At 42.1% G+C, this 13,673-nt stretch overlaps 1 protein-coding gene across 1 annotated transcript; it reads left to right on the top strand.

Annotated features, from left to right (window-relative positions):
• The first annotated feature begins 11,844 nt into the window (after positions 1-11,844).
• LOC102440602 (sphingosine 1-phosphate receptor 2-like) lies at positions 11,845-13,467 on the top strand. The gene is given in 2 exon segments (XM_014457067.2): positions 11,845-12,887; positions 12,889-13,467. Coding segments are annotated over 2 exon segments (1,041 nt in total). The 5' UTR covers positions 11,845-11,976; the 3' UTR covers positions 13,019-13,467.
• The last annotated feature ends 206 nt before the right edge of the window (positions 13,468-13,673 follow it).

The raw sequence follows: 13,673 nt of genomic DNA, 5'->3' as shown, positions 1-13,673 counted from the left end.
AGCCCGTTCAAAGCTTTCTCAACGGCCATACCTGAACTTGGGATGACCTTCCTTTCCCACACTCTTCCCATCCATCTTATCGACTGATCTTCGATGACCTACCTCCAGGAAGCTGTCCTGATTTGGAAGCACAATTTCTACCTTCCACTTTCCACACTGTCTTAGGAGACAGGATAAAGCATTTTTAGTCAATATTTAACTGATTTATTCATTTCTGCAATTGCTGGTGGCTGCATGTAGCTCAGAGAAAGCAGGCGCTATGCACCATTCAGTTCATTGTGGACAGGGCTTCGGGCTGACATCCGCTGGGACACAGGGCTTGGATGAATTGGATAGGCCTCATTCTGATTGAGCAGTGTGGTATCATACCACTGTGAAGGTGTTTGAATTCTCTTTTGAAATTGCAACTATTTGAAAATCACAAAATGTATCTTAGTTAAGGATGATTTGTAAGTAACATTCAAAGTATCATAAGCAAAAAATAAAAAAGAAGAAGAAAATTTATCCACAGGAAGTGGTGTACTTTATGAAAATCAAGGAAAGTACACTGGGCCTTATGAGGAACAACATTGACACTTTCTGGGACCACATGACCTCACATCTATAAATTTCTTTAAGTTTCCACCTCACTTTTCTTTCTGCAGAAAGGCATCATATAAGTAGCTTCACATCAAATCTAACTAGAACCTCTGAGTCCCCATCCCCAGCCTTGGCACATGAAATTGGCTCATATTGGCTCATATCCAATCCTGGCCCACAGCCTTGTCCAACAGGCAGAATCATGAGACCTACAGGCAACTCAGCATTAGATTTTCTGAGACAAGACTAGACACATTTTCCTCCAAGAAAGCCAAGGAGCATGAAAAAATAGAGACAAAAAGAATGGCCTGCATTTTTAGAAGATACAATATTTTAATAAATATTAAATAAATGCTCCTAAAAAGCTATGTAACTTGCATATTTATTTTGTTTTGTTTTCTCTCTCCTATGCGCAATAGATTGTAAATTCCACAGTCAGGATAGTTTTCTCTGTTTTATTCACTGTTCAAGTGCCTAGAATACTGCCTTGCAGTAAACTTTTGCTGAATGAGTGAATAAAAGGCCTTGGGTAATGATACTGGTGATAGTTATAGTGAATCTGACCCAAAGACAAGAGAATAAGTGACTGCATGCACAAGAGAGCTTATGATTTCTGTGAGAGACATAATTTTCAGTACTTCTCACATTCACTTTTTTCTTTCTATTATTACCTTTTAAATAAAGTTCTTGAAAGAACTAACCAAACTTATTTATCGTTTTATCTTTAAGTTTCAACATAATGTCTGATGCTCAGTGAATAACTATAAATTGATCAGAATGGGTGAATATATACTATTGCTCCTTTGAACAGTATATTGCATGCCATGAAATGCTACCCAAATATTAAATTGTCATCATAGTAAGTTTAGGAAAATGCTATATATTAAATGTTTATGTCCCCTCAAAATGTATATGTTGAAACTAGTCCCCAGTGTGATGGTACTTGGAAGTGATTAGCTTGTGAGAGTGGAGCCCTCCTGAAAGAATGGGATTTGTGCCTTTTCATAAAATAGACCTCAGAGAGCACTCTGGCCCTTTCCACTATGTGAAGTTATAGAGAGAAAACAGCTGTCTATGAATGAGGGGGTGGGCTCTCACCTGACACTGAATCTGCCAGCACCTTGATCTTGGATTATGTAGCCTCTAAGACTGTGAGAAATAAATTTCTGTTGTTGATAAGCCACCCAGTTTATGGAACTTCTGATTCAGCAGCCTGAATGAGACAGAAAAGTACCTTGGTAATAGTGGTCAAGATGCATGGGACAATTAGAGATTCAAAAGCAAACTAGGAATTTGACTCAAGAGTTTAGGTAAGGCCTAACTGGTTTGGCTCAGTGGATAGAGTGTCAGCCTGGGGACTGATGGGTCCCGGGTTCAATTCCAGTCAAGGGCACATGCCTGGGGTAGTGGGCTGATCCCCCGTAGGCATGCAGGAGGCAGCCAATCAATGATTCTCTAATCACTGATGTTTCTATCTCTCTCTCCCTCTCCCTTCCTCTCTGAAATCAATACATATATATATATTTTTTTAAAGAGTTTAGGTAAGACCCATTTGACCTCAATCAGTGTGGTTTTGTTTGTTTTGTTGTTGCCTTTTCCCATAAGGTCCTGAGTTAAAATCTAATCCAGGTTTCTCTATCATCTTAGAAGGGGCAAAACCTTGCAGCAGTTGGACTTGTTTTATCACAAAGTAGATTTTTATGACACAGTTGTTTCTGTTCACTCGGTTTTAGATTAGGAGTGTAAGTAACAGAGCATTCTCTTTTCCTTACAAACAATCATCAAAGGGTTTATTCAATTTAATATCATCTTTATGCATTACTCAACAATTCAGCAAATATCTAAATATAAACAATTCTTGGAGCACTTTGCTAAAGAAAAGATTGTTGCCTCTTATGCCAAATTAGTGAGAAACTACATGAAATTTTATCTATGGGCATGTGTGTAAGGGCATATGTAAAATTCAGCAATTTTCTTGTAAATTTATTGTGTATACACAACTCAATTCAATTAGCATTTATTTAACTTCTATGTTAATTAATTATAAAGATGAATATTATTTAGGTCCTGTCATTAGGAACTTTGAATATATTAAATGGAGTAAGAGATATTAGGTAATAATATAACATACCAATATTCATAATACATGGCAATTTCATGTGAGCTCCATGTAAGCGGTAAAAGCTATGTAAGTTTCAAGGATGGGTGAATCATATAGTGTCTGATCTTAAGAGTGAAAGTGTTTATAAAATACAGGAAGATTTAAGAAGGAAATACATTTGGAATGGCCCTTGAAGAACAGATATACAATGCACTAATATTTCAGAATCTGAAATTAGGGGAGAAGCAGTTTTAGGAAAGAATTACATTGGCAGGAGAAACAGTAGCCCAATTTGATGAACAACCAGTTATCCAATTTGGCTGGATGATGAATTATGCAAAAGGAAGGAGAGAAAATAAGTGTAAAGAGGTCATATAGGATCAGATTGCTCATATAGGATCAGATTGCTCAGAGTTTCAAATGTCAGATAATTGAATTCTGGTCCTAATTGGATGGTGTTCTGAAAAGAGCAACATTGAGATTTTGAGTAGAGTTGTATCACGGAGAAGTAAGCTCTAGAAGGAGTAACCTGGCAGAATATTTCAGGAGGAATTCTAGGACCAGTGATGTCATTGATGCAATCTTTAACTTGTGAGTTCATTGGGGCTGGAAAGGGAGCTGTAGCCATAGACATGGTGAAGACGTGGAGAAGATGAGAAGTACAGAGACAAGAGACACTTCAGAGACAAGAGCCACTGGATTTAGCAGCTAGTAGAATAGAGGACGTGTGGGAGAGAGTATGTCACCACTGGAGATGGTGTTCTATTTGGATCCTATTAATAAACAATGAAGACAGAGGTTGGTGGAGTAGGAAGCAATGAACCCAAATGTGATGGATAAGTCCATGGAAGTAGATAAAATATCTGATGAAAGGAAAGATGCTGAGGATAGACTTCCAGATGGGAAGAGAATCGTAGTGGGAGGAAAGAGAAATTTCCTGAGAGCCCTAGCTGGTTTGGCTCAGTCGCTAGAGCATCAGCCTGCAGACTCAAGGGTCCTGGGTTTGATTCTGGTCAAGGGCACATGCCGGGGTTGCAGGCTAGCTCCCCAGTGGGGGGCGTGTAGGAGGCAGCTGATCAATGATTCTCACTCACATTAATGTTTCTATCTCTCTCTCCCCCTCTCCTTTCCTCTCTGAAATCAATAAAAATATGTATTTTTAAAATTTTCCTGAGAGTTCAGGAAAAAGAAACAAAAAACATGCTTCCTCTGTCCAAGAAGCCGATAGTGGATTGAGAAAAGGCCATTCCATTTGGCAATTAAGTTACTTGTGGTCATTGAGAAAATAGGACTTGTCGGCTAGTTGTATTTATAACCCAGATGGCAAAGAGTGACGTTAGTGAGGAGTGGATGGTAAGAAATCAAATGCAGCCAATTTAGACTAGCCTAACAGTTTTAGTAGTAAAGGAAAAGAGAAAAAGAGCATGGTATCCTGAGATCCAACGCAACCTTCTATTTCCTCCATTTGAGAGTTTTGATCTATGAATCACCATGTGAAAAAACTCAGTTTGCAATTTGATCTACTCACCCATTGACAAAGTACATGCTAAAGGACCTGTAAAATAGATGGGGTCATTAGCCTTGGCTCTAATGAGAAATACAGTATTTTTGCTGTAATGATCAGTTGGCTTGTGAATACTTAAGCATATGAAAAAGCCTTCAGGTAATCAGCAGCTTCCACTACTCATTATCTTATGTTTGGGGTCATTTTCTTGGCAGAAAATACCATTTAGCTGTAAAATCTATCATCATTCAGAGAGGAATAAAGATTTTGAACAAAATACATATTCTCCTTCTGGAAAAATTATAATTGCTCCATTTTAACTTTCCATGTCCTATCTCTAATTGCTTCCTACACCCTTCTGTTCCTTTGCAATTAAAGGCTTTTTCTACTGGTCAGTGTACATGTGAGCTCACTAGAAGCTTTCTACATTATGAAAATGTAGAGTATTTTATGTGAAAGTTGCATTGCATGTCACCAGCTGTTTAGAAGGCCTGCCTTTGCTGAAACAGCTAGGCTGGCGAACTTCGTAGTATGCTTTGTTTCTCAGGGGCATGTATCCAAATATTGCTTAGGAAGCACTCATATTCTTGCACAGAGGCATACCTGAGCATAACTGCACACAAGCCTTCGATTGCTAGCTCTGCAACAATCACCCATTCATCCGTCTCAAGTAAGACTACTTTTACTTCCTAGAACTTGACACTGGGGTTATATTGCTTAGAGAATCTCCCAAGTTTCAGGGTTAAAAATTTTTTTCCTTTAAAGGGCCAAATAGTAAATATTTTTGGCTTTACAGGTTATACAATCTCTGTTACAACTACTCAACTCTACTGTCCTATATAATAAAAGGCTAATATGCAAATCGACCAAAAAGTGGAACAACCGGTTGCTATGATGCGCACTGACCACCAGGGGGCAGACGCTCAATGCAGGAGCTGGCCCCTAGTGGTCAGTGTGCTCCCACAGGGGGAGCACCGCTCAGCCAGAAGCCCTGAGCCGAGCTCATGGCTGACAAGTGCAGCGACCGTGGTGGGAGCCTCTCCCTGACTCTGCAGCAGTGCTAAGGACCCCTCTGGGGATGTTCGACTGCTGGCTTAGGCCCACTCCCCAGGCCTCTAGTTGTAATATAAAAGCTGTAGTTTGCCAACCCCTGCTCTAGAAAAGGACCCTGAGTAGATATGTTGTTTGATCATCCATAAGGACCCAAGATGGGGAACCCAAACATACATGATTGAAAAGATGCTCAATTCTCAGTTGATACCAGATTAGTTCTGGTGTTTGGATCACAGACATTTGCACTCCATCTGAAGAATTCCTCCATACTACCTTCACCTCTCTCCACCTGTGTTTTTCCTGTGCCATGGCACATGGCCTTCTCACTCCTCTGTCCTATAGCCCACATTGCTTAACAACCCTATTTAGGTTAACTTATTTGCTCCTGACTTTCCTCTCTTTAGGTTATGACTTCTAAGAATTTGCCTTTAGTTCCAAACACCAAGACCTATAAAAAATGTATTTAATTTTAGGGCCTCAAACAACCAACTAAAAAAGAAGTGTATATATTTAAATGATATATTTCATTACTAGTCACCAAATATCTTCCCTTCTATTTATCATGTCATACACTCACGGTGAAGCTGCTACACCAGCCTAAAGTATCTTCAACACACCACTCGCTCTGCTTTCCTTCTTGGCCTGAAATTTCCATCTGTAAAGTCTCCACATAGTGTAGGAGAAAGAAAACATACTAGTAATATAAATCAGACACCTGTTTTCTGGTTCTGACTAACACTGGTTTGGGGCACATTACTACCCCGCATATTAAAGTGTGTTGCTTCAGAGGATCTGCTGAGAGCATCATTCCCCTCCACATGGTGAAAATGTAAGTTATTTGAGGAATATTTTTAGCTCTATTCCATATTGAGAATATAACTAATATTTCTAAAGAAACTTTCTACTGTTTTTAAAAAAGTGTGAAAAACATTTATTTTACAAATGAGGAAACTGTTTTAATAAAGTAAAGTGACTTATTGAAGATCACACAACTGGTTATTGCAGATCAAAAGTAAAATATAAGCCTCCATGTTCTCAATCCCTATAGTTTTCTTTTTTTCTATTGCACTATTTTGTTCCACTTTACCTTAGTGTAATATCCATGTTAGCCAGTCTCAACCTATACTGTGAGCCTTTCATAGAAGCATAATCATCATTAGATGTAAAAAAAAGCCTGCTTTACCATTATTTAAACCTTTCCAAATTAAACATCCTATTTGGTTTTGCTGGTATGTAGAAACAATTTTTTCCACAATAAACTTATATCCAGCAATCTTACTAAAATCTTACTAAATTAATTTATAATCTTAATATGTGTATGTGAATTCTTTGGGATTTTCTACATACACAATCAAGTTGTCTACAAGAAATACCACTTACTTTCTTTTCAATGTTATGTCTTTTATTTCTCTTCTTTCCTATTGCACTGGATAGGAACTCCAGTACAGGATTGAATAAAAGGGAGATAGCAGGCATTCTTATCTCTCTTCTGATCTTACGAAGAAAGGGTTCAATATTTTTCCATTAACTATGAGGGTAGCCTCAAATTTTGGGTAGATACTCTGTCAGATTAAAAAAGTTGTCATCTGTTCCTAATTTGATGAAAGGTCTTATCAGGAATATATGTTGAGTTTTAATAAATGCCTTTCTGCATTTATTAAGTGATAGGTTTTGAGGTTTTATTCACTTTATTCTACCTCAAACCATTTATAAAACATAGTGTAACAGCAGAGGATTAAAGAACACCTTATAAAATATAAAACTATAATTTCTTAAACAAAATAATTTCATAAGGAAAAGAAAACCTATCCAAAGCAAAAACTATCAGAGGAAAATAAACATATTAGATTACATCAAAATTAAGATTTTTCTCTTTAGTCACAGACACCACAGATGAAATGAACACATGGGTAAAAGAAGAAATCTGCAAAATCCAAAGTTTATAAGACATTAGTATCTAGAATGTATGGGGCATACCTGAAAATCAGACAACAAAAGTAAGTAAAGAAATACAGTAGAAAAATAATCAGGAAATGTGAGTTCTTAATTCACAGATAGAAAATTAGAATGTCTGGAGACAATAAAAGGATGCTGAAGTTCACTACTGATCACAGACAAGCTATTTAAATAACCGTGAGATACTACCATGAGATAACATCAGTAGGTTGGCTAACGGCAAAGGCTGCTAAGAACTCGCTAGTGAGAAGCCCCCATAGGTGCTGGTAAGAGTGTAAAGGTACGTAGTTTTCTAAAGGGCAACCCGAAGTCTTTAGACATTTTCTCACAGGTCCACAGGAAAGAGTTCCCTGGGTTTCTAGCTGCGGGAGCTGCAGGCCAGAGAAGTGCACACTAAGAGAGTAGGTGAGTAAACTATGGTTGGCACGATGAATGTCTATGCTCCTGTAGGTTTACATCCACTAAGGCTCAGAACCATAATGTTGAATGAAGAAAGTAAGAAATCAAAGAAGACTTTTAGCAAAATGCCATTTCTGTAAATTACAAAAAATACACATGGGAAATGAGACTTTGTCGTTTTGAAGGATACACATATATCCAAATGATCATGTGAGGACAAACACCAAATACGTTAATACATGTAACTAATCTGGGAAAAGAAATGACACAAGATCTTGGGGATAAATAGTGAAATAAAATAAAATAGAAGATTTTGCACAGGCCAATCATGATATGGTTCTATAAACTGTGGAATATATATATGCTCATATGTATACTTCCATAGAGAGACAATACACTTACACATTATATGACCAGAAGTATTTATTTCAAATATTAATAGTGGTTTTGTCTGGTTATTAAAAATGATTTTCCTTTTCCTTTTCACACTTTTTCATATTTTCTAAATCTCCCTCAACAAATATTCTATAATCAGAAAAAAAGTAAGAATCTATACATATTTTAATGAAATGAACATTCCTAAAGGAGAAGGGAAAGGAAATTTTAAGCAATATATTCTCAAGAGTTTTTAAAATAGAGTCAGAGATTTCTTTTCTCTGCAGTAGCAATACTTATCGCAATATCCCTTGACTGGGAAAACCATTGAAAATTCAGGTCCCTGTGGGATATCTCACTCTTAAGTTTCCAGGTAACTGCCGACTGAAGCAATCATTTACAAAGTCCAGAGTCTCCACGGGATGTTTGTGTAACACACTGCAGGTGAGTTAGGTCCCTGCCATGTGACCGCATTCCCTCCTGCTGGCTTGTCTGGATTATCATTTCCACCCTTTTTGTTGTGAGCACCTATTGTGTCCTCGGGCATTTGCAGATTCGATCTCTGGCCACCACAAGCTCTGTTTAAAGGTGAGTGCTATAATGATTTCATTTGTAATCTTAATATTTCAACATTGTAGATTGTGTTTCCAACAAACTTATCCTTTCATGTGTAAAAATTACATAACTCAGATTGTAGGCATTTCTCTTTCTTTTTAAAACATAAGCAATAGCTACTTTGCTTAAATATCAAAAGAACCAAAGGTTCATGTTTCTTAAGGAAATTTTCTTCCAGAAACTACTTTGTGGTTTGCGATTAAAAGCAAAGCAAACATACCCTTTGGCGAGTGATCAGTCTTGTGCCTGGGCTCCTGGGTCTGCACCAGCAGGGGTAAATAGCATGTCTCGAGCCCCTGCGGTACACACAGAAGAAAGAAAAACAAGAAATAAGGGATTTTAAAAGTTTACATGGAGATGGAAAGGAAGAAGCTGTACTTGAGAGCAAACTAGCTCATCCTCTGAACCTGTTGGGTAAGAGGCACTGAGCTGCCTTACAGACAAATCAGTCAAGGGAGGGTAAACAGGTCAAAATCAAATGGACTTCACGCTACACTAAAATTCTTTAAATGCTCACAAAGCCATTTCCATTGATTCAGTGGGATCACAGATTCTGAGAGTTCAGGAGTGGATGCCAGTGGTGAGAAACCTGCAGAATCGCTGCCCTTCTCCCAGGGTCCTGCAGTGGAAGATTTTTCCTCACTGTCTTCCTCTACCTCTGAGCATTCTTTTGTTCTGAGTTTATATGACAATTGTGTGGTAATGGGTAAGTAAAATGTTCTTACATCATTTTAGATAGCCCCCAAGTGCCTAGAGATGTTGAAAGTTAACAAATAAGGAAGCATTGGATATTATGTGCTGGGCCATAAATAAAAAAAATTCGTAATTACCTTTATTTGAATAAAAATGATATTTTTAACATAAAGTAATTTCTCGTTATAACAACAGAATGTTAAAAAAGGAGACACTACCAATTAGCTCTTTTATGAGCATCTCCTCAAATAAGAAGCTCTTTTTTTTAAATCCTCATCCAAGGAGTGAGGATATTTTTTTCCATTGATTTTTAGAGAGAGTGGAAGGGAAGGAGTAGGGGGAGAAAGAGAATGACTCATTCATATGAGAGACTCATCGATTGGTTGCCTCCCACATGTGCCCTGACTGGAGGTGGGAATCGAACCTGCAATCCAGATAGGTGACCTTGACTGGGAATTGAATCCACAATCCATGCATAAGCCAATGCTCTAATGACTGAGCTGCCGGCCAGGGCTCAAATAAGAAGCTTTGACATACCATCTTAATTTAGAGCAGTTTCCAAATTGCTTCAGAACAGTTATAGCCAAAGAGGAGATAAGACTATTTTTATCTTTGTGCAGCTTTCAATGAGAACTGATATGAAATCTACCTATACTTTTCCAGCTTTGGGAAGTTCAAACAGATAGTGGGTGCTGCGGTTGGAGAATTGGAAACCTCTTGTACTTCAACTTCTCCCAATCACACACTGATCACACAAAGTGCTTTAAGAAGTTCTCTTCTGTACAGTTAAGAGAATTATTCTGGAAGAAATCTATTTCTTCCAAACCCAGTAAGAAAGACAAATAAGCAAACAACAGCAACAATAGACACCCCCTGTGTGTAGGTTTCCTTGTTGAAGCTGTCCTGTGTAAGAAGACCCCAAATGGGGGATGGGCTGGGGATGGGGTAGTGGTCTGTCTAGTGGTCTGTCAGCTCCTCAGGGCCTTTTATTTACTTACTAGAGGCCCAGTGCATGAAATTTGTGCATGAGGGATGGGTTCCCTCAGCCCAGCCTGCACCCTCTCCAATCTGGGACCCCTCGGGGGATGTCCGACTGCCGGTTTAAGCCTGATTCCGGCCTAAACCGGCAGTCGGACATCCCTCTCACAATCCTGGACTGCTGGCTCCTAATTTCTTACCTGCCTGCCTGCCTGGTCACTCCTAACTGCCCCCCCCCCCCCAACAGCCTGATCACCCCTCACTGCCTCTGCGTGCCGGCCTGATCGCCCCTAACTGCCCCCCCCTGCTGGCCTGGTCGCCCCACGCAGCCTGCTTCTTCAGTCCTTTGGTCATCCCTCATTAACCCCCCTGCTGGCCTGGTTGTAGGCAGCCATCTTGTGAGGGTGTGAGGGTTAATTTGCATATTACCTCTTTATTATATAGGATTTTAAAACATTTATCTTTATTGTTGAAAGTATTACAGATGTCCTCTTTTCTTCCCGCATTGAACCCTCTGCCCAGCACCCGGTCTGGAGCTCAGGTCTGATGTGACAGAATGGCCTCACACCATTCTGTCTGATCACAGCCTAAATTCTGTCTGAGCACTCTAGTCCTACTGTCCCCGGTTCTGTGCTGCTGAGGGAAACCAGGAAAGCCGAGCTACTCTACCAGTGAACTAAAGTAGGCAGGCAAGTGCAGAGACCAGCTTAGTCATTGACATCCTGGGCCTACAGCAGCTTACCTATGAGTTAGATACAAAAGCTTAGGTGAAAATCATGGGAAGCATCTCCAATCTCTGTCTACTGTACCCAGACAGTGACCATGAATTATATTTCTTTGTCTCTCACTCACAGCCCAGCAGCACACAATGGATACTCAATTGTGCAAATTCCATTTGAAATTGAAGGACATATTTAGTCATATGCCAATGAATTTGGTTGTTTTTATTCCAGCATTCTTCTCTGAGTTTGTAGGAAAATTCAAAAGCTTACTGATATATTAAGAAGAAATGTTCTCATTTTTTAATTGGAGACACAATTTTTATATCTGATCTCAAGCTTTTGGCTTGAACAAAAATTTATGAAACAAGGAGCCCTATTGTTTTTTATATTTTATTGATTTTTTACAGAGAAGAAGGGAGAGGAATAGAGAGTTAAAAACATCAATGAGAGAGAAACATTGATCAGCTGCTTCCTGCAAACCCCCTACTGGGGATTGCCTGCAACCAAGGTACATGCCCTTGGTCAGAATTGAACCTGAGACCCTTCAGTCTGCAGGCCGATGCTCTATCCACTGAACCAAACCAGTTAGGGCGAGCCCTATTTTTTTTTAACTGACATATTCTTTCATCACAACTAAGAAATGTAAAATAACCTGGCCGGTGTGGCTCAGTGGATGAGCATCGGCCTATGAACCAGGATGTCATGGTTCGATTCTTAGTCAGGGCACATGCCCAGGGCTCAATCCCCAGTAGGAGGCATGCAGCAGGCAGTTGATCTCTCATCATTGATGTTTATATCTCTCTATCCTCCTCCCTTCCTCTCTCTGAAATCAATAAAAACAATTTTTAAAAATTGGAGTTAGTGCCCGGCGGGCAGCCCCAGCCCCAGCCGAGGCCGTCCCGGGAACGCTGATGCCAAAGCCCCTCCGGCCAGGGCCGGGACCCGGTCCGCCTAGCCAGCTCTGACAGCTCCATGGCCTCGGCCGGCCACTGAGCCCCACCATGGGCAGCCTGTACTCGGAGTACCTGAGCCCCACCAAGGTCCTGGAGCACTATAACTACACCAAGGAGACACTCGACGTCCCGCAGACACTGTCCCGCCAGGTGGCCTTGGTCCTCATCATCATCCTCTGCTGTGCCATCGTGGTGGAGAACCTGCTGGTGCTCATCGCCGTCGCCCGGAACAGCAAGTTCCACTCAGCCATGTACCTGTTCCTGGGCAACCTGGCCGCCTCGGACCTGCTGGCGGGCGTGGCCTTCATAGCCAATACCTTGCTCTCGGGCTCTGTCACCGTGCACCTGACCCCCGTGCAGTGGTTTGCCCGCGAGGGCTCGGCTTTCATCACACTCTCTGCCTCTGTCTTCAGCCTCCTGGCCATCGCCATTGAGCGCCATGTGGCCATCGCCAAGGTCAAGGTCTACGGCAGCGACAAGAGCTGCCGCATGCTGCTGCTGATCGGGGCCTCCTGGCTCATCTCACTGGTTCTCGGGGGCCTGCCCATCCTCGGTTGGAACTGCCTGGATCACCTCGAGACCTGTTCCACCGTTTTGCCGCTCTACACCAAAGACTACGTGCTCTGCGTGGTCACCATCTTCTCCGTCATCCTGTCGGCCATTGTCGTTCTGTATGTCCGCATCTACTGCGTGGTCCGCTCTAGTCATGCCGAGGTGGCTGGTCCACAGACGCTGGCCCTTCTCAGGACAGTCACCATCGTGCTAGGGGTCTTCATTGTGTGCTGGCTGCCTGCCTTTAGCATCCTCCTCCTGGACTACGCCTGTCCCGTGCTCTCCTGCCCTATCCTCTACAAGGCCCACTACTTTTTTGCTTTTGCCACCCTCAACTCACTGCTCAACCCTGTCATCTACACGTGGCATAGCCGGGACCTGCGGGAGGAGGTGCTGCGGCCCCTGCAGTACTGCCGGAAGGTGGCGGGGTGGGACCCCACATCACCACCTCCTGCCCCTCCGTAGCTCTAGCTCACTGGAGAGGGGCACCCACATGCCCACGTTGCCTACGATGCTGGAGGGCAACACAGTGGTTTGAGGGACGTGTGGGCTGACAACCAGGCCATGGCAGAGAGCTCCCTGGAGAGGTGCCACGTGACCACAGACAGCTGTGGGGCTGCCAAGCACGGTGGCCCACTCCACAGACCTGGGTGATATGGAAAATATCTCATACCTGGGATGGCCCGCGGAGGCACTGACCTGTTGGAAGAAAGAGCCGCAGCAGAGGCCTGGAGGCCAGGGCGGCGACTGGCGTGACCCCTTCAGAACTGGCCCCGGGGAGGTCTGAGGTTACCTGCAAAGAGCCTGGGTGACAGCAGGCAGGCACTCAAGAGGAACTCAGGGCAGGAGCAATTTACAACGTGGTACAAAGGATTTCATTGCACAACTGTCTGACCCTCCACCTTGCCACCTCTTGGCAACCTCAGGCCCCTTCCCTGGAACCAGTGCCCCAGGGGCTGGAGGCCTCCTCCCTTACTGTCTGGGCAGCCCAAGCCCAAATCCACAGCTTCCCCAAATTTCACCAGCTGGTACTTTGGCCACTTCTTCCCTTTCCTCTTACTCCACGAGATGCCAGGAAACCACGGGTGGGGGGGCCTAAACCCCATTCTCAGACCTCATCGGCCAGTTGTACTGTTTGGGGCACAGAGAAATAATCACCAAGGGCTGGAAAAACCTGTCTGGGGAGCTGAGGA

The sequence above is a fragment of the Myotis lucifugus genome, unplaced genomic scaffold (genome assembly GCF_000147115.1).
Source record: "Myotis lucifugus unplaced genomic scaffold, Myoluc2.0 scaffold_68, whole genome shotgun sequence".
In the NCBI taxonomy this organism is placed as follows: Eukaryota; Metazoa; Chordata; class Mammalia; order Chiroptera; family Vespertilionidae; genus Myotis; species Myotis lucifugus.
Note: the sequence above shows the minus strand (reverse complement) of the source record. Positions and strands in the feature narration are given on the sequence as shown.